The sequence below is a fragment of the Oncorhynchus mykiss genome, chromosome 3 (genome assembly GCF_013265735.2).
Source record: "Oncorhynchus mykiss isolate Arlee chromosome 3, USDA_OmykA_1.1, whole genome shotgun sequence".
Lineage (NCBI taxonomy): Eukaryota > Metazoa > Chordata > Actinopteri > Salmoniformes > Salmonidae > Oncorhynchus > Oncorhynchus mykiss.
Window position 1 is genome coordinate 64,489,214 of NC_048567.1, and position 21,229 is coordinate 64,510,442.

Here is a 21,229-nt window from a genome sequence, read left to right on the forward strand (position 1 = left end):
GAAACAATACATGAAAAGTCCTTATAAAGTTATTTGAATGCAAGCAGGATTGGTTCTAGTTTGGAGGGCAGCCAGACAGTGTACTGCAGTCCACCCACCATCCGTTGTCTCTGGAGTTTGAAGGGAGGAGGAGGAGGGGGGGGGGTTAGAGGGTGGTGATCCCCATTGAAGGCTCCCACTCTGGGCAGGTGGCTGCTGTGACGTGGTGCTGGACCTCCGTCAGACAGATTCTACAGTACAGACAGGCAGGACGCAGGGCCAGGGAATGTGAATATAAGTTCACACAGCCATACTGGCAACAGTCTCTCAAAAAGGAGTATGGGAACACAGCGTTAACACCATGAACAACATGTTACAAATCAAAACAGAATAAAGTAAATAAACTGCATAAAACATGAACACATAAAGTATGACATACATTTAAAAAGCAGTGAATGACTCATACAATAAAATGGATAAAAACAAATGACTGCGTTTTGTCCCTTCCATTTTGAAGTGTTTTAAAGTGGAGCTCATCATCTATCAGGTTTAAGTAGACCAGGGCCCAAACTCCTGACCGCTATATTCCACATGACCAATGAGAACCATAATGGATATGTTGGAAGTGTTTACAGTGGGCAGCTTCCTGTTAGTCAGACAGAAAGGACTGCCTCATGTAGAACTCTGAAGAGGCTCTTCACTATGAGAGCACACAGAGGCTTCATTCCTGCTGCTGTGTGTCAATAGAAGTGAGGCAGTAAAGCAAACGGGAGAGGAAGTCTGATGCCTCAGACCACCCAGCCTCAGAACTACCAGAACCTTAGTTTTAAACCCACATCTTTGTCAATTGATCAGTAGCTACACTTGACTAACCTGTACCCCACGCACATTGACTCGGTACCGGTACACCCTGTATATACCCTTGTTTTTGTTATTTAATTGTGTTACATTTTATTATTTTTTACTTTAGTAAATATTTTCTTAACTCTTCTTGAACTGCACTGTTAGTTAAGAGCTTGTAAGGAAGCATTTCACGGTAAGGTTGTATACATGTTGTATTCGGCGCATGTGACAAATAAAGTTTGATTTGATTTGATCTTAAAATAAAAGGTGATATCTAGAACCTAAAGGGTTTTTTCGGCTGTCCCCATAGGATAACCCTTTGAAGATCCATTTTTGATTCCAGGTAGAACCCCTTTGGTTCCAGGTAGAACCCTTTTGGTTCCCGGTAGAACCCTTTTGGTTCCAGGTAGAACCCGTTTCGGTTCGATGTAGAACCCTATCAACAGAGGAGGACAGCCAAAGAACCCTTTTGGAACCCTTTTTTCTAAGAGTGTATATAAGCATGATGTGTCAGTGGATTGAGGAGCGCTATGAGGGTTTGATTAGTCTGGCAGACAAACAGAGGTCAGTCAGAGCGCGGGTGGGTAGTTTCCTGCTGAATATAAAGAACTGGATTAAGACACTACTAATCAATAGACTGATATATCCTCCGGTCCGGGACTGGTCTGTCTGTGTGTCAGGACTGTACCCTCAGAGGATTAAAACAATCATATGATCCTATTAATGCTTTTATCCAGTTAAATTCTTCAGAGATGCTGTAGAATGATCTTGTTATCAGAAACCATGTGTAGGCTGTACAGTTCATCTGTGATGTTTTCCATCAATACTGTACATGGTTTTCTACTGAGTCTGCAAAGCAAGCCTTTTTGTGCCTCCATAGTAATTGGTTAAAATGATTATTTCATTGATGACATGAATTCATTGATTAAATGTTCAGAGAAAAATGCAAAAAAGAGAGAGAAAGCACAAGAGAGTAGAGTAGGAGAGAGAGAGCGAGAGAGAGAGAGAGAGAGCGAAAGAGAAAGAGAGAGAAGGAGAGCAAGAGAGGAGAGAGAGCGCGAGAGAGCGCAAGAGAGAGCGCGAGAGAAAGAGAGAGAGAGAGAGTAGAGTAGGAGAGCGAGAGAGAGAGAGAGAGAGAGTAGAGTAGGAGAGCGAGAGAGAGAGAGAGAGAGAGAGAGAGAGAGAGAGTAGAGTAGGAGAGCGAGATCGAGAGAGAGAGAGAGAGTAGAGTAGGAGAGCGAGAGCGAGAGAGAGAGAGAGAGTAGAGTAGGAGAGCGAGAGCGAGAGAGAAAGAGAGAGAAGGAGAGCAAGAGAGGAGAGAGAGCTCGAGAGAAATAGAGTCCTCTCTCCTTATAAGGCATTGTTCTGTTGGACAGATCAGGCTCTCTCTCAGGCAATTAAACTAGGCCATAGTGAGGAGGGAATTTCATACGCTATTTGCATTTCATTATTTATATTGACATCAGAACAAAAGGCAACGTGGTAATTACTGCCTGGGCCTTTTGTTAGGCTTTGTAGTCACTGTCGAGCCCAGAGGGTTAGGGAGACAGAGACCTCCGCTTTGATCAGCCTGATTATGACTGTCAAATTATTTACACTGTCAAATACCTCATCAATTAACACAACAGCAGGTCCGCAAAGGCCATATCCTCTGCTGAGAGAGAGGGAGGGAAGGAGAGAAGGCCTCCAGCGGGCCAAATCACTGCATTTCCCATGAAGCCTATATGAGCATCATGGAGGAGCCGGGAGCCCAAATGGAGGTTTATTATTAGAGAGAGAGGTTGTTATGAGTTGCACGGGGGAGCATGGGGGTTGTGATCGTAGATTCTGCCAGATCCACTCTACTAAAGCTGTTCACAGGCTGTAGATCCTGTCAGAACTGGAGCTTAGACAGTCTTTCTCTCTCTCTCTCTCTCTCTCTATCTCTCTCTCTGACTCTCTCTCTCTATCTCTCGCTCTGTGTGTGTGTGTGTGTGTGTGCACCAGTGTGTGTGTGTGTGTGTGTGTGTGTGTGTGTGTGTGTGCACCAGTGTGTGTGTGTGTGTGTGTGTGTATACCAGTGTGTGTGTGTGTGTGTGTGTGTGTGTGTGTGTGTGTGTGTGTGTGTGTACCAGTGTGTACCAGTGAGCGTGGCTAAAGCTCTGTCATTATAGATTACAATCAAATGCTGCCGTCCATGGTTAACAGATTAGACCCACAGCGGTGCCTCCAAGTAATGGGAGCAGATTGTAAACATGATGGCATCTCAGTGGGGGTGGGGTGCGTGTGAGGTGTATTAAATCTGGGTTGCTGTGGCATGAGAGACTTTCTCAGGGAAAAGTCATGTTTTAAGCCTGTTGCACTCAAGACACAAAAATGTCTTGGCATTTCCATATCTCTTCAAATATTAGATCACGTTCAAATACAAACATAAATCATGTTACACAACAACTTACATTTTGTTTGCTTGTTGGACAAGCCAAAAAAACTGAAATTCAAATTGACCATTGGTTCGTCAGCAAGTGTTCAGTGAGCCCTGTAAGTGTGAGTATGAGTGTTACTACAGAGCGTCATAAGAAGCAGTCTTACTCTGCGGAGGTCTTGGGCAGGGTGTCACAGGAGCTGTAGCTGACCCCAGAGAAGGCCTCCTTACAGGGCAGAGTCCTCACGTTGTCCAGCCAATCCCCCATTGTTCCCAATGACTGAACCACCTCGGAACTACTCCTGTCCAGGAGCAGGTTGGCTGGCCTGGGAGAGGGGGGGAAGCAGGGGAGAGGGAGAGGGAGAGGGGGGGGGATATGGATGGTTAACCGTTGGAACAGTGGCCATGCCTGAACTACTCGTGATGAGTGGGGTGACATGGGACACAGTACAGTCCCCACAGAGAGCGGGTCAGCCTTGGAACATAAATAATACCATCCCTACTTCCTCTCTCCCTCCTCTCAGCAGACATCTCTGTCTGCCTGCCCAGAGTAAAGGTTATTATCCAGAAAACAAGAGTATAAAATAACATGCTGCACAGAGCGAAAACAAAAGGCTGTAAATCACATTTCCCCATGCACACACACACACACACACACACACACACATACACACACACACGCACCACAGGTCTCCCCATCAGGAAATACCTGTGGAGAGAAGGAACTACCCACAAACCCGTTCCGTTGCTGTGCGTTATGGATAAGCTCTCCCAAGTGGAAGGAAAGCCACACACACAATGTAATGTTAACTTTATCATACAGACTAGTCTGATGATTTTCCAATATGACTGTTTTCACTGTTTCTAGGGAATTAAGTCAATATAGCTCCAAACATGTATGTTGGGCGGGCTTTAAGTCAAATGAAAACCATACAGTGTAGATTCTATATTTATGTTTTAGAAGTGAAATCTCTTAACAATATGATTATATAACAAAACAAGCATAAATGCTCATATAATTACATTCATATTTTATCTTAAAAATACTAGAATTCTCAATAGTGCAACCTTAATCAGATTATAAACTGAATAACATAATTAAATCAAATCACAATTCATGCTGTTCCATTGACAATCATTTACAGTACGAATAGCATTTCAAGGCTGAGAGAAACTGGTCAAATTAAGATCTGTAGATGAAGAGTCAGGTAGAGAGGACTGTCTGTGAGTCTGTCCATAACCCTGACCATGTTCACTCTGGCCAGCCGGCCGGCCAGATAGACAGACAAACGTCTGTTAAACCAAAACCAGACCAGGAGACACTCCCCACATGTCCTGAGCCAATAACCTTATGTTGTTTTGTATTTTGTTTAGTGGACACCAGGCACAGCAGCTGTTGCTATAGTCATATCCGATCAACATCCAAATCAACAAGTCCACCTCCCTATGAGGCAGGGTCAGGGCAGGTCAGACCAACTCAGGCCTCATCAACAACAACCCTGACTCATACTCAACAATGATGGGTGTTGTGTCAGAGCCATTCAGAATGGTTATTTCTTTTTTTAACTAGGCAAGTCAGTTAAGAACAAATTCTTATTTACAATGACGGCCTATCCCGGCCAAACCCAGATGACGCTGGGCCAATTGTGCGCCGCCCAATGGGACTCCCAATCACGGCCAGATGTGATACAGCCTGGATTCAAACCAGGGACTGTAGTGACTCCTCTTGCACTGAGATGCAGTGCCTTAGACCACTGCGTCACTCGGTAGTGTGTGCCCGTGTTTATGTGTGCGTGTACATGTGTGTGTCAAATCAGACTGGGACCATATCACCTGATCACACACACAGGCAAACAGCCTAGGGAATACAAGCCAACACAGGACAGGAAACCAGCTTGGTATTCCCATAGAGACATATATTTATAGTAGTGTAAACAAATCATAATAGCAGGAAGTCAAGTCCACACTAAGGCTGAGTGAATTTGCATTGTGGGTCGTGCGGAGGTGTGTGTGTTGGCTCTGTGACGGTGTGTGATGGGACAGGTAAGGATACTAGACGGTTCTAGAACATCTTTTTGCCATGACTCATTTCAGTAGGCTAACTCAAGGATGTAAACAAAGCAGTAAGAGAGACAGTCTGTCTGGAACATAGTGACCCAACTAAGCAGCCAACCAGACAGACAGCTCACCATGGGGACAGCAAGAGCTAGTTTGAGCTAGAACAAGCGGAAGAGGATAGAGAAAGAAGTGGCAAAGGAAAAGGAGAGCTAAGTGACTGTATGTGATTGAATCTCTTCCTGATCATCAGAGGCCTGTCTGACAGCTGAGGGCCAACCGGGCAGAAGAGATAAGAGAGGAGAGAGGCATGAAGGGAGGGAACGAGGCAAACAAACACACACACAGCTCCCTGATTAAACCATCAGTCACGTATGAGGAGACTATCGATCTGTAAAGTTCTGTCCTCTGCCTCCAAAACTGTCATGGTGTCAGTGTAGAGGTAAACTATAGACGACCTTATCTTCCCTCTGTGTGATTCTGGTGGTGGTTTAATTCTTTACTTTCTGCTGCGGTAGAGGAAGAGAACGAGGGACGAGAGACAAGGAGGGGGACAAAAATAACATGCTAGTTGTCATGGAGAGGAGTTGGTATCTTAAACCCCTGTGTAAGCATCATATTACCTACGGCATGATTGAGAAAATAGAGAATTCTCCATATAATGGGAAAAAAAGCAAGGAGGTGAGAATGCAAAGCTAAATTCTACCGTCCCTGTCTTTTTATCTCTCCTCCTTTTTCTTTCCGGTTTCTCTCTGTCTGTTTTCCACTGACCTCTGAAGGACCACTGCTGTGTAGTATCATGTTTTTAAGGCTCTCAGAGGAGCAGAGGGAGAGAGGGAGAGAAAAAGAGGAGGAGATAAGGATATGGGGATGAGGAGGCGGGGGAGTGGGGGAGAGGTTGACATCTGGGCAGATTGGTGGAGGACAGGAGAGGAGGAGAAGAGAGGAGAGGAATGCAGGTCTCACTGTGAGGGGAACTGAAATGGCTCTGCAGGGTTCTCCCAGAGTCTACCCCCCACCCTCCTCCCCTCCATTCCTCTCTCCATCTGGCCATCTGCCTCTCCCCTTTTCCCCTCTTCGCTCATCCCTTTTTCAACACCTACCTTTCCCCATTTCCCTTTTACAAGGGGCCTCATTTACCAAAGGTGCATACGCACACAAGTCACTTTTCCCACAAAGGTTGTTATTTATCAAATTTGAACTTGACGGGAAAGTGAGCGTATCTCCACACAAATCTCAGACCTTGCTTACGCACATCTTCTAGTGGTTGGAGAATTGTATTACAAGCAAATATTGTTATTTGGGGGGAAATGGAGGCGTTTCACCAAGGGAATTCTAATAATGGTACGCTAATAAAAACATTCAAACGTAACCTAATGATAAAATTAATGCATTTGCCGTTGGCAAGGAAATGAAATAGCAGCATGTAACCTATGTAACCAACTACTATTTCAGAAAGTCCGGTCACACACATTTCCTAGGTAGCATAGGTCTGGATAGATACATGTGACCTTAAACTGTTCACACCCCTCTTGTTGGCGGAAAGAAAATGGTGCAGTTTTTAAGCAAATTTTCTCCAATTCTACACATAATGCTATGGGGCGGAGAGAACATTTTGTAGATTTAAAGCTAATTTCCTACACATTTTGCAATGTCTTATGTGTGTTCATATGATACCAGAGGGAGTCAACAAAACCAATGGGGCCCCCTGGGGGTCGAGGCCCCAATGGGCACATAATCTGGCCATGATAAATAACTACAACATTCAGATAGCTGCTTAGCCTATTTTACCTAACTTGATAACATGGGCTACTTGATCAACTGGACATTTCTGACAGATTATAAATAGTTCTCTAAGATTATTTGGTGAATGGCATAACAAGAGGAAACCTGCCCATGCACTGCCAAATTTCGAAATTGCACCTTGTGTATTCTACTATTACAACTCTCAACCGGAATAAATTGAAAGCCCAACTGACCCACGGTCAGTATTAACCCCGTTCTGGGACCAGATCCGGACTTCGGTCCGCCTGTTGACTACGGCTGCCCTCTCCAGTGTGGGTAGGCCTAGGCTGCAGTATTGCTGTAAGATAGGAGCGCGACATGATAATGTAGCCTACCGTATTTAAGCCTATTCCAAGACAGGAGATAGAAACACAATCATGTATTGACTAACAAAATGAAAAAAATGATGAACCAAGTCTTTTGCATAGAAGTGTGGGCTGTAAAATGTCCTTTTAAATTGTTTAGAATAGACAATCAAACATGCAGAATGCGCGGCCAGTGTTTGGCACTCGCTATGGCACATGCTATTTATGTTCGAATGATGAAAAGATTCTGCCACACCTCTACAGCAAACTAAGGCTTTTTTGTTTTCCAGGAGAGGTTGTAGAGGTCAGAAGGGCTCTGATTTTTCAATAAAAAACATGTTGCCTGCGACAGTTTGATAAATCCCAATAATTCATTGAGCACGCAAATCATAGAATCACCACGTACACCAGAATTTTGTAAGAAATGTAAGCACAGTTGATAAATGAGGCCTCAGGCCCCTCTCTATAGCCCTCAAAGCTCACACTCATCAAACCCAAATCCCAAACCCCGCTCTTCTCATATCTTCTCTCCTACTCGGCTCGGACACCCTGTATTCAAGCCCTCTCGACACTCGCCCTTGGCCTGTTAAGGTACACCTGCACTAAGATTCTCTCCCTTTCACCCCATAGACTCAAACTCTCACCCCAGGTCCCCAGACATCGTACTCTAGCCACGGCTTTGATCTGGGCCCGTGGGGGATGGGATCTCCATTAGTCAGGGTAGCCCAGAGACATATTAGGTGTGTGAGGCCGAACACAGCTGCTCCTTTGGTATAGTGGCACGCACACGCACACACACACTCTCATAAATTACCTTGTCCTCCGTCTCTCCCCCTCCCACCCCTCTCGCCCTGCGCTCAGCCCAGTGTTAAAAGCCAATCAGGAAAATTACATGCAAACTCCCAGGGACCCATTTTCACTTTCTTAACAAACCATTAGTCAACGTTATGAGCGCCGACGTCTCCATAATACCAGTCTGATCCACCAACCCAGTGCCTCCCTCCCTCTCCCCTGTTCCAGCTCCAGCCTCCCTCCCTCTCCCCTGTTACAGCTCCAGCCTCCCTCTCTCTCCCCTGTTCCAGCTCCAGCCTCCCTCCCTCTCTCCCTGTTCCAGCTCCAGCCTCCCTCCCTCTATCCCCTGTTCCAGCTCCAGCCTCCCTCCCTCTCTCCCATGTTCCAGCTCCAGCCTCCCTCCCTCTCTCCCCTGTTCCAGCTCCAGCCTCCCTCCCTCTCCCCTGTTCCAGCTCCAGCCTCCCTCCCTCTCCCCTGTTACAGCTCCAGCCTCCCTCCCTCTCTCCCCTGTTACAGCTCCAGCCTCTCTCCCTCTCTCCCCTGTTACAGCTCCAGCCTCCCTCCCTCTCTCCCCTGTTACAGCTCCAGCCTCCCTCTCTCTCCCCTGTTACAGCTCCAGCCTCCCTCCCTCTCCCCTGTTACAGCTCCAGCCTCCCTCCCTCTCCCCTGTTACAGCTCCAGCCTCCCTCCCTCTCCCCTGTTACAGCTCCAGCATCCCTCCCTCTCTCCCCTGTTCCAGCTCCAGCCTCCCTCCCTCTCTCCCCTGTTCCAGCTCCAGCCTCCCTCCCTCTCCCCTGTTACAGCTCCAGCCTCTCTCCCTCTCTCCTCTGTTCCAGCTCCAGCCTCCCTCCCTCTCTCCTCTGTTCCAGCTCCAGCCTCCCTCCCTCTCCCCTGTTCTAGCTCCAGCCTCCCTCCCTCTCTCCCCTGTTCCAGCTCCAGCCTCCCTCCCTCTCCCCTGTTCAAGCTCCAGCCTCCCTCCCTCTCTCCTCTGTTCCAGCTCCAGCCTCCCTCCCTCTCCCCTGTTACAGCTCCAGCCTCCCTCCCTCCCCTGTTACAGCTCCAGCCTCCCTCCCCCTCTCCCCTGTTACAGCTCCAGCCTCCCTCCCTCTCTCCCCTGTTACAGCTCCAGCCTCCCTCCCTCTCTCCCCTGTTCCAGCTCCAGTCTCCCTCCCTCTCCCCTGTTCCAGCTCCAGCCTCCCTCCCTCTCTCCCCTGTTACAGCTCCAGCCTCCCTCCCTCTCTCCCCTGTTACAGCTCCATCCTCCCTCCCTCTCTCCCCTGTTCCAGCTCCAGTCTCCCTCCCTTTCTCCCCTGTTACAGCTCCAGCCTCCCTCCATCTCTCCCCTGTTACAGCTCCAGCCTCCCTCCCTCTCTCCCCTGTTCCAGCTCCAGTCTCCCTCGCTCTCCCCTGTTACAGCTCCAGCCTCCCTCCCTCTCTCCCCTGTTACAGCTCCAGCCTCCCTCCCCCTCTCCCCTGTTACAGCTCCAGCCTCGCTCCCTCCCTCTCTCCCCTGTTACAGCTACAGCCTCCCTCCCTCTCCCCTGTTACAGCTCCAGCCTCCCTCCCTCTCTCCCCTGTTACAGCTCCAGCCTCCCTCCCTCTCCCCTTTCCAGCTCCAGCCTCCCTCCATCTCCCCTGTTACAGCTCCAGCCTCCCTCCCTCTCTCCCCTGTTACAGCTCCAGCCTCCCTCCCTCTCTCCCCTGTTACAGCTCCAGCCTCGCTTTCTCCCTCTCTCCCCTGTTCCAGCTCCAGCCTCCCTCTCTCCCCGGTTACAGCTCCAGCCTCCCTCCATCTCTACCCTGTTACAGCTCCAGCCTCCCTCCCTCTCTCCCCTGTTACAGCTCCAGCCTCGCTCCCTCCCTCTCTCCCCTGTTCCAGCTCCAGCCTCCCTCCCTCTCCCCTGTTACAGCTCCAGCCTCCCTCTCTCCCCTGTTACAGCTCCAGCCTCCCTCCCTCTCTCCCCTGTTACAGCTCCAGCCTCCCTTCCTCCCTGCATCCTCTCTGCCCGCCCAAGGCCAGTCTACACAGGCTACAGCAGCGCCTCAGTCCCACGGTGGTCAAAGGGAGGGAAACAAGAAGAAACAGAGTATTAGGGATGTTGTACAGCATGTATAAAGAAACAGGGGAAAGAGTATAAGGGATGTTGTACAGCATGTATAAAGGATAGAGTAAGAGAAAGGAGGAATATCAGGAGGTGTAGGGAGAGAAAGAGGGAGATAATACACTGAGTGCTCTTTCAATGACAGACTGACCAGGTGAATCCAGGTGAACACTATGATCGCTTCGTGATGTCATTTGTTAAATCCACTTCAATGTATACGTGTATATGAAGGGCAGGAGACAGGTTAAAGAAGGATTTCTAAGCCTTAAAACAAATGACACACAGATTTTGTATGGGTGTGATTCAGAGGGTGAATGGACAAAACAAAATATTTATAGTGCCTTTGAACGGGGTATGGTAGTAGGCGCTAGGGGCACCGGTTTGAGTCAAGAACTGCAGCACTGCTGGGTTTTTCACGCTCAACAGGTTACCGCGTTTATCAAGAATGGTCCACCACCTGACAACTGTGGGAAGCATTGAGGTCAATATGGGCAAGCATCCCTTTTGAATGTCCGTACTCAGAGGCCTGATCACGCAGGGTCAGATTGAGTCTGATCATAACGTCCTGTGTACACGGGAAACAGGAAGCGTTTGTTTATGACAGCCTCTGTGTGGTCTATGTCACTACTAACTGGGTCTATATACAATCAGGTTTGTGTCCATAATGAGAACAATGTAAAGATAATACTGCTCTCCCCTATAGGGGTCTGTCCCATACTAAATAAATGCTCTCCCCTGTAGGGGTCTGTCCCATACTAAATAAATGCTCTCCCCTGTAGGGGTCTGTCCCATACTAAATAAATGCTCTCCCCTGTAGGGGTCTGTCCCATACTAAATAAATGCTCTCTTCTATAGGGGTCTGTCCCATACTAAATAAATGCTCTCCCCTATAGGGGTCTACCCCATACTAAATAAATGCTCTCCCCTGTAGGGGTCTGTCCCATACTAAATAAATGCTCTCCCCTATAGGGGTCTGTCCCATACTAAATACATGCTCTCCCCTGTAGGGGTCTGTCCCATACTAAATACATGCTCTCCCCTGTAGGGGTCTGTCCCATACTAAATACATGCTCTCCCCTGTAGGGGTCTGTCCCATACTAAATACATGCTCTCCCCTATAGGGGTCTGTCCCATACTAAATAAATGATCTCCCCTGTAGGGGTCTGTCCCATACTAAATAAATGCTCTCCCCTGTAGGGGTCTGTCCCATACTAAATAAATGCTCTCCCCTATAAGGGTCTACCCCATACTAAATAAATGCTCTCCCCTGTAGGGGTCTGTCCCATACTAAATAAATGCTCTCCCCTGTAGGGGTCTGTCCCATACTAAATAAATGATCTCCCCTATAGGGGTCTGTCTTATCCAAAATAAATGATCTCCCCTATAGGGGTCTGTTTTATCCAAAATAAATGATCTCCCCTATAGGGGTCTGTCTTATCCAAAATAAATGATCTCCCCTATAGGGGTCTGTCTTATCCAAAATAAATGATCTCCCCTATAGGGGTCTGTCTTATCCAAAATAAATGATCTCCCCTGTAGGGGTCTGTCTTATCCAAAATAAATGATCTCCCCTATAGGGGTCTGTCTTGTACAAAATAAATGATCTCCCCTGTAGGGGTCTGTCCCATAATACTGTACATACAACACTCCCCTGTAGGGGTCTGTCCCATACTAAATACATGCTCTCCCCTATAAGGGTCTACCCCATACTAAATAAATGCTCTCCCCTGTAGGGGTCTGTCCCATACTAAATAAATGCTCTCCCCTGTAGGGGTCTGTCCCATACTAAATAAATGATCTCCCCTATAGGGGTCTGTCCCATACTAAATAAATGATCTCCCCTGTAGGGGTCTGTCCCATACTAAATAAATGCTCTCCCCTGTAGGGGTCTGTCCCATACTAAATAAATGCTCTCCCATATAAGGGTCTACCCCATACTAAATAAATGCTCTCCCCTGTAGGGGTCTGTCTTATCCAAAATAAATGATCTCCCCTATAGGGGTCTGTCCCATACAAAATAAATGATCTCCCCTATAAGGGTCTGCCCCATACTAAATAAATGCTCTCCCCTATAGGGGTCTGTCCCATAATACTGTACATACAACACTCCCCTATAGGCCTATACACCACTATCAAGTCCTAAGACATTCACAGAGGTGGAGGAGCACCTTCTATGAGGTCTCTATTATAATATGGGGTTGATATCTTATGTGATTCAATGTGGTTTATATCTTTAATAGATCCACCAAGGTCTTGCACCTTGGCTGGACGGCGAGGTAGAGACAGCGTCAGTAATATTGAAGGCCAGCAGAAGGGGAAGCGTGTGATAGAGAAACTGAAAGCGAGGGAAGGATAAACGAGTCCCAGGGTGGAGGACAGTGTTTCCTGTCACTGCTGTCACTAATGAGCAGGATGTGCCGTGACCCATAATGCCTTGGATAACGCGTGGGGAGTGGATATAACGCGTGGGGAGTGAATATGTTCGATGTCAATCTGTATTGAGCCAGGTGCGTGGGAGAGGGGTAATGAGTCAGGTGCAGTGATTAGTTGTTAAGGGGAGGAAAGAGCCAGGTGTTTGGGAGATGAGCAGAGAGGAGCAGCTGTGATTTAGGGGGGCTGGTGCATTGGGAGAGGAGCAGAGAGGTACAACTGTAAGTTAGAGGGGCAGGTGTTTGGGAGAGGAGCAGAGAGGTACAACTGTAAGTTAAAGGGGCAGGTGTTTGGGAGAGGAGCAGAGAGGAGCAGCTGTGATTTAGGGGGGCAGGTGCATTGGGAGAGGAGCAGAGAGGTACAACTGTAAGTTAGAGAGGCAGGTGTTTGGGGGTTGAGTGGATGAGAAAGACTGACACTAAAACAACAAAGTATGGCTAGCTGTTAAGTTTAGATCTTATGGTGGATATCCCATAAAACCCTGTCTCTGTGTATAGTACCTGGATGATGGGTTGGTTGCCAGGATTTGGTTAAGGTTCACGGGTCAGAGGTCAGGGTTGAGAGCATGATGTGTAGATGTTTATAGTACCTGGGTGAGGTGTTGGCTGTGATCTTCAGGCTCCCAGGGTTGCGAATGAGTTTATCCAGGATGCTGACGATCTGTTCGAACTTGGGTCTGTTGTTCCTCTCCTTCTGCCAGCAGTCCAACATCAGCTGGTACAGAGTAGCAGGACAGTCCATAGGAGGAGGCAGTCTGTAGCCCTCATCTACTGCTTTGATAACCTGGAGGGATAAAGGGAGAAATAGAGAGGGAGAGAGAGGGGGGAGAGAGGAAGGGGAAAGATAGGGAGCTTGAGAGAGAGCGCGAGAGCGCGTGAGAGAGAGCGTTAGAGATAGAGAGGGAGAGAGAGAAGAGGGGGAGAGAGAGGAGGGGGAGAGAGAGCGCCAGAGAGATAATTAGGTGTGCAGCAGGACAGTCTATAGGAGGAGGTAGTACAGTGTGTCAGTGGGTGGTAGAGATGGAGGTGTTATTATAGTCCAGGGGAGTTGGAGAGTTGGCAGTGAGACAGTACTGTACTGGCAGAAGTGCTGACTGTGCATCTGCTCATAATAGAAGCCCTCCCTCTCAATTCCCTCCCTCTCTCTCTCTTGCTCTCTCTCTCTCTCTGGGCGCTAGTGCTCAAGTGACAATGATGCATTTTTGTGGGGTGTGTGTGTGTGCGTGCGTGTGTGTCAACTCTGGTGCTAGAGCTGTATTCCTTGTCCAGGCCATCAGGCCTCAGGCTCGGTCCACCACCTGGTCACTCTACGCATCATTTCCTCTCTCAGCAGGAAGTTCATTAGGTCTTCTTGGCGACAGCTGTGTACTCACGTCCTGATTGGACATCTCCCAGTAAGGCCGCTCCCCGTATGACATCACTTCCCAGAGCACGATGCCGTAGCTCCAGGCGTCGCTGGCCGAGGTGAACTTCCTGTAGGAGATAGCTTCTGGAGCTGTCCACCTGATAGGGATCTTACCTCCCTGAGAGAGACAGAGAGAGAGAGAGAGAGAGAGAGAGAGGGGGGGGGGGGGAAGAACAGATAACGTCATTTGTTTCAAGTAACAATGGATGACAAGGTATCCTGAAATAGAAGGAGAAATACATTTAGCCAACTTCATGACTTGCTTTAGGTTATGTTTGACCTGAAAATGGATATAAAGAGGGAGGGAAAGAGATATGGGAGAGGGGTCTAGGTCCTAGCCCCAGCCTCCAGAACTGCAGGGCCTTGTTCCATTTGTTCCATCTCCCCTGTTTTATCCTGGGGGAGAGGGAAAAGGGGATAGAGGAATAAAGGTAGAGAGAGAGGTAGACAGGGGGCCTGTAGGCTGACCCTGTGTTTCTCCTGCTCGGTGTCTACCCTCAGGGGGCTGCTGAACTTACTCAAGGCTTAGCCTGCGTCATGCCAACAGAGGAGAGGAAAAGAAAAGCACAGAGAGAAGAAAAGAGGAGAGGAGCCAAAGCTAACGACCTCCTGGCCAAGTTACACAACTCCTGGCCAGCTCTCTCTAAACACACAGCCCTCAGAAAACAAACCACTTCTGCCCTCACAAATCAAATCATATCAAATTTTATTTGTCACATACGCCGAGATAAAACGGGTGTAGACTTTCCCAACGAGACCGTCCCAACGAGACTTTACCAACGACACCTTCCCAACGAGACTTTACCAACGATACTTTACCAATGAGACCTTCTCAACGAGACATTCCCAACGAGACTTTACCAACAAGACCTTCCCAATGAGACTTTACCAACAAGACCTTCCCAACGAGACTTTATCAATGAGACCTTCCCAACGATACTTTACCAATGAGCCCTTGTCAACGAGACTTTCCCAACGATACTTTACCAACAAGACCTTCCCAACGAGACTTTACCAACAAGACCTTCCCAACGAGACTTTACCAACAAGACCTTCCCAACGAGACATTACCAACAAGACCTTCCCAACGAGACTTTATCAATGAGACCTTCCCAACGAGACTTTACCAACAAGACCTTCCCAACGAGACTTTACCAACAAGACCTTCCCAACGATACTTTACCAATGAGACCTTCCCAACGAGACTTTATCAATGAGACCTTCCCAATGATACTTTACCAACGAGACCATCCCAACGAGACCATCCCAATGAGATCTTCCCAACGAGACTTTCCTAACGAGACTTTACCAACGAGACTTTCCCAACAAGACTTTTCCAACGAGACCTTCCCAACGAGACTTTACCAGCGAGACCTTCCCAACGAGACTTTACCAACGAGACCTTCCCAATGAGACTTTACCAGCGAGACCTTCCCAACGAGACTTTACCAACGAGACCTTCCCAACGAGACTTTACCAATGAGACCTTCCCAACGAGACTTTACCAATGAGACCTTCCCAACGAGACTTTACCAATGAGGCCTTCCCAACGAGACGTTCCCAACGAGACCTTCCCAACGAGACTTTACCAACGAGACCTTCCCAACGAGACTTTCCCAATGAGACCTTCCCAACAAGACTTTACCAACGAGACCTTCCCAACGAGACTTTACCAACGAGACCTTCCCAACGAGACTTTACCAACGAGACCTTCCCAACGAGACTTTACCAACGAGACCTTCCCAATGAGACTTTCCCAACGAGACTTTCCCAACGAGACCTTCCCAATGAGACTTTACCAACGAGACCTTCCCAACAAGACTTTACCAACGAGACCTTCCCAACGAGACTTTACCAACGAGACTTTCCCAACGAGACCTTCCCAACGAGACTTTCCCAACGAGACCTTCCCAACGAGACTTTACCAACGAGACTTTCCCAACGAGACCTTCCCAACGAGACCTTCGCAACGATGCAGAGTTCAATAATAATAATACAAAAAAAAATATTAACAAAACAATGAAGCTGTATATAGGGAGTACCAGTACCAGATCAATGTGCAGGGGTACGAGGTATTTGAGGTAGATATGTACATAAAGGTAGGGTAAAGTGACTAGGCATTAGGATAGATAATAATTAGGGACGGATCAACATGTACATCATGGTTACCTGGAGGATAATGGGGACGGTTCAAGGGACGGTTCAGTATTCTTTTTAATCTAGTCCAGCGGAGGATCATGTCATTTGTAATTTAGAAAATGTCAATATTGCTCAGTGTTTTAGAATTAGTTGCTTATTAGGCTATACAAAACATTAAGCACACCTTCCTAATATTGAGTTGCACCCTCCGCTTTTGCCCTCACAACCGTCTCAATTCGTCGAGGCATGGACTCTACAAGGTGTCGAAAACGTTCCACAGGGATGCTGGCCCATGTTGACTCCAATGCTGTCTGGATGTCATTTGGGTGGTGGACCATTCTTGATACACACGAGAAACTGTTGAGTGTGAAAAACCCAGCAGCTTTGCAGTTCTTGACGCAAACCAGTGAGCCTGGCACCTACTACCAAACCCCCGTTCAAAGGCACTTACATTTTCTTTCACCCTCTGAATGGCACACATACACAATCCATGTCTCAACTGTCTCGAGGCATAAAAATCCTTATTTAACCTGTCTCCTCCCCTTCATCTACATTGATTGAAGTGGATTTAACAAGTGACATCAATAAGAGATCATAGCGTTCACCTAGATTCACCTGGTCAGTCTGTTGTGGAAAGAGCAAGTTTTCCCAATGTTTTGTATACTCAGTGTATAGTCTTGTGAGTGTGCACAAAGTCAGTGCAAGATAGGGTCAGCATAGTCTGTGTAACCAGTTAATTAACTATTTAGCAGTCTTATGGGTATTTAGACCTGTTGGTCCAAGAGCCGATTCTCCGGTACCGTTTACCGGATGGTCTATAGCTTGGATGGCTGTTTTTCGGGCCAATTTTTCGGGCCATCCTCTGTCACTGCCTGATACAGAGGTCCTCGATGGCAGGGAGTTCGGCCCTAGTGATGTCACACATGCATGCAGGACCACACACACACACCACACACGGATGTGCACACACGCACGCACGCACACACTCGAGCACAAACACACAAATAAATAAATCCACTTCTGTCTCTTGAATCCCTGGTGAGTGTACATCAAACATCCTCAGGAGAGCAAGGACTAATGAAGGTACAGTATGACACCACTCAGAAACAGACAGACAGGGTGCCTGACAGAACAGCATAGTGGTCTGACAGAAGAGGGAGGGAGAGACAACGGCCTGCTGGGTCTGATAGATTCATAACTGTAGAGTGGATGAGAACTCAGCTCTATTACTAGTGACACACTGGGGGAAGTCTATTAGCATATTTTAGGTCATGAGTTTGTGGGAGTGAAGTAAAAGCTGGTGAGTGTTTATTTAACATGGGGGTCTAAAGCAGTTTTTAGAGCATTGTATACTAATGTCAGGCCACAAGGTGACCCCCCCCACACACACACACACACACACACACACACCACACACTGTTATGGTGATAGGTTGGATACAAAGCCCTCTTGATTTTACTTATCTACTATGTTTGTCATTCCTTTCCCATGATCCTTCAGGAGAACACAAACATTTATGTTGGCGTTATCTCACCCTGATTTTATTTATGTGCTGGCTGTCCCACTCCACACTGCTGAGAGGCTAGACGTTTGTGTGTCGGTGTGTGTGTTAGTGCACGTGTGTGTGTGACATATGAGGTGATTTGTCTCATGGACAGCATGTATTCACAGAGAGTGCTGGCGAGGGGGAGATAGAGCAACATAAAGGGAGTGAGAGATACACAGCAAATTTGTGGGTGTTAAAAGCTTGGTGTTGAGGTAAAAAGTGTTGTGAGTGTTACAGTGCTGATTCTAGTGGGGTTAACAGGGTTGAAATTGACACCACCTGGCGAAGTGTTAACAAGGTGGTGGTGTTGCTGCTCCTTGACTGTTTAAAGTTATTTTACTTTAGTTAATTTACGTAGATATGGCAGGGGCCTCATCATATTTCCCAGCATGCTTTGTTGCGGATTGCTTTTTAGAATAGTTTGTTTAATATCTATGTTTCTGCATGAACATTGATTGATACATTGATCTTATACTACATAAAGATACATAACATACATTTTTCTAAATTAATCCAATCTGTAAGTGGTTCGACTTATTTAACTCATTATTGAGATGGTTGTTCCAGTTTAGATGGTTTAGGTAGTCTCATTTATCAATCTTCCCTACCTTGGCAGTCATTCTAACAGCAGATTGAAGGTGATTAAAAGTTCCAAATGTTGGAACTCTGGCTGAATTCCGATTAGAATTATATAACACTTTGCAAGCCAGCATAATATGACTTGCCGATGTGGCCTGCAAACCAGGAGTTTCAGACCACTGTGTTAGGGTAAAAACTAGGCTGTCGAGGTATGGTATTATTAAAATGTTTTATCTATTGTCATAAATAATATGTTTTATGAAAAAAGATTCACTAAGGCACTCACTTGGTGTTAGTTTAATACTATTTCGGTGGGTCACATATACACACTAAGAAAGGGTTAGATTTAGCACTGTGGGTGTTAAAACATTCTGATCTCAAATTTGCTGTGTGGAGGAGATGCCCTTTTGTGTAAAGCTGAGACAGAGGTCGGTCAGCTTAGCTGTCTGACAGTGATAACCATTCTCTCTGTCCACAGAAACCTGTCCACTCACTATTAGACAGCAGAATTATGGACAACGGGGGTTCTTACAGTACATGGCAGACTCCCATCCCACACAGCAAATTTGAGATCAGAATATTAACACCCAGTGTAAAACTTAACACATTTTTAGATATTATATGTGACCAACAGAAATAGTGTTAAACTAACACTTTTTAAAATGTTCACAAACTAACACCCATAGAGTGTTGGCCCCTAACACCATGGGTGTTGCAAATTCTAACTTAAATTAAGACTTTATTAGAGTTGATGCTGTTACACTTGTTTTGTGTTAGGGATTAACAGATGTAGTGTTACATTACACATTATTATATATTTTCTTTTTGGGGGGGGGGGTTAACATTGGAGGTTGTAAATCCTTATTTGCATATTTCCCAGCATTCCTTTCATGTGAATGTGAGAGATACCCACCCATTACTGTATTTGCTAGTGACAGAGACACGGTTGTTGCGTTCCACAACTTCTAGTCCTCAAGCCTATACCAAGTGACTGCCTAAGTGTGTTTGAAAAGTACAAATCTACCTGCAACAAAGCACTAGTGACCGTCTCACATCTTTTTCACTCCGAGAGTTAACAGGAATCACAGTCGAGTAACAACACCATGCAGTGTTGATTCCACTGTGATTCAAATAACACTTCATCTATTTAATGCATTTGGTGTCAATTTCAATCTCATTGCTGTTAACCCCACTAGAATCGACACTCAGATGTAACACTCACTTTTTACATTAAAGCGAGATTTTAACACTTGCACATTTGCTGTGCATACTATCCTATCTCTAAGACAAAACAACTATTAAACCCATCTGTCCTCATTGATAAACCTGACCACCATGTCTTACCCGCGTGGTGTAAGCAGCCTCTGGGTCGTCCTCCAGGACTCTGGACAGGCCGAAGTCAGACACCTTACACACCAGGTTGCTGTTGACCAGAATGTTGCGGGCGGCCAGGTCTCTGTGGACGTAGCCCATGTCAGACAGGTACTTCATGCCCGACGCAATGCCACGCAGCATGCCCACCAACTGGATACCAGTAAACTGGGCATCGTGTTTCTGTAAGGGGGAGGCAGAGGAGGAAGAGGGTTGAAGAGAGAAGGGGAAGGGAGAGAAAGAGAGAGAGAGGAGAGTAGGAGAAACAGAGATAGAATCAATCACAAGAGTAATGTCATATCTCTAAAACAAATGAGACTGGATTGATAAACAGAATGAATATGACCTTTCTGTTTAAAAAAATACAGCGGGACATTCATATATTAACATTCAAACCAATGACATTAACCTTTCAAATCACCTCTGACATTAACTTGGTCATTTCAATGTGAATTGTACAATCCTCATCTCCACAACCAAATAGGCCTGACAATACCATGCCAGAGTCTTTGACTAAATAGATGGTATTTTCTAGGGCACTATATAAAGCCCAGACCACCTGGTAGAGACAGGCTGAGTCGGATCAAAGCTGCTACAGTCATATAGTCATAACACAAACATGAGGCACAGTAAAGTGGTGTGGAGGAGAGGGATGACTGTGTAGTGTGTGTGTGTGTGTGTGTGTGTGTGTGTGTGTGTGTGTGTGTGTGTGTGCGTGGTATGACAGTTCCCAGTGATAAAAGCCAGGCCACTCCTCGGCCAGAGGAAATAGCTGGAAAAGGTTGCAGCTACTCCCTTTTCTATCAGAAGGGATGCTGTGCAGACACACAGGCACATGTGGAAAACTTCTAAAAATGGGTCCTACACGCACACACACTCCTGTCTGGTCATGTTGATTTAATGTTGTTCTAACGTTGGTTAATTTCAGTAAGCCAGAGTCTCTGGTTAGCTACCCTCTCAGAAAAAAAGGTAATATTTTAATATATTTTTTAATTAACCTTTATTTAACTAGGCAAGTCAATTATGGACAAATTCTTATTTACAATGATGGCCAACCAAAAGGCAAAAGGCCTCCTGCGGGGACGGGGGATAAAACATTCAAAAAGATACATATATAAATATAGGACAAAACACACATCACGACAATAGAGACAACACAACACTACATAAAGACAGACCTAAGACAACATAGCAAGGCAGCAACATATGACAACACAGCATGGTAGCAACACAACATAGTAGGAGAATAAAACATGGTACAAACATTATTGGGCACAGTCAACAGCACAAAGGGCAAGGTAGAGACAACAATACATCACACAAAGTAGCCACAACTGTCAGTAAGAGTGTCCATGATTTGAGTCTTTGAATGAAGAGATTAAGATAAAACTGTCCAGTTTGAGTGTTTTTTGCAGCTCGTTCCAGTCGTTAGCTGCAGCGAACTGAAAAGAGGAGCGACCCGGGGATGTGCGTGCTTTGGGGACCTTTAACAGAATGT

At 46.6% G+C, this 21,229-nt stretch overlaps 1 protein-coding gene across 2 annotated transcripts in view; it reads right to left on the minus strand.

Annotated features, from left to right (window-relative positions):
- Window positions 1-21,229, minus strand: part of LOC110520379 (ephrin type-A receptor 3) — a 155,777-nt gene that overhangs the window by 3,425 nt on the left and 131,123 nt on the right. Inside the window, exons 13-17 of one of the 2 annotated variants that reach the window (XM_036974917.1) lie at window positions 19,705-19,914; window positions 14,065-14,214; window positions 13,282-13,475; window positions 3,391-3,549; window positions 99-230 (exon numbers count right to left, since the gene is read on the minus strand). In XM_036974917.1, coding sequence (XP_036830812.1) covers window positions 146-230; window positions 3,391-3,549; window positions 13,282-13,475; window positions 14,065-14,214; window positions 19,705-19,914 — 798 coding nt within the window. In that variant the 3' untranslated portion in view covers window positions 99-145. The remainder of the gene's footprint in view (window positions 1-98; window positions 231-3,390; window positions 3,550-13,281; window positions 13,476-14,064; window positions 14,215-19,704; window positions 19,915-21,229) is intronic. The other variant, XM_036974916.1, reaches the window with a different exon arrangement.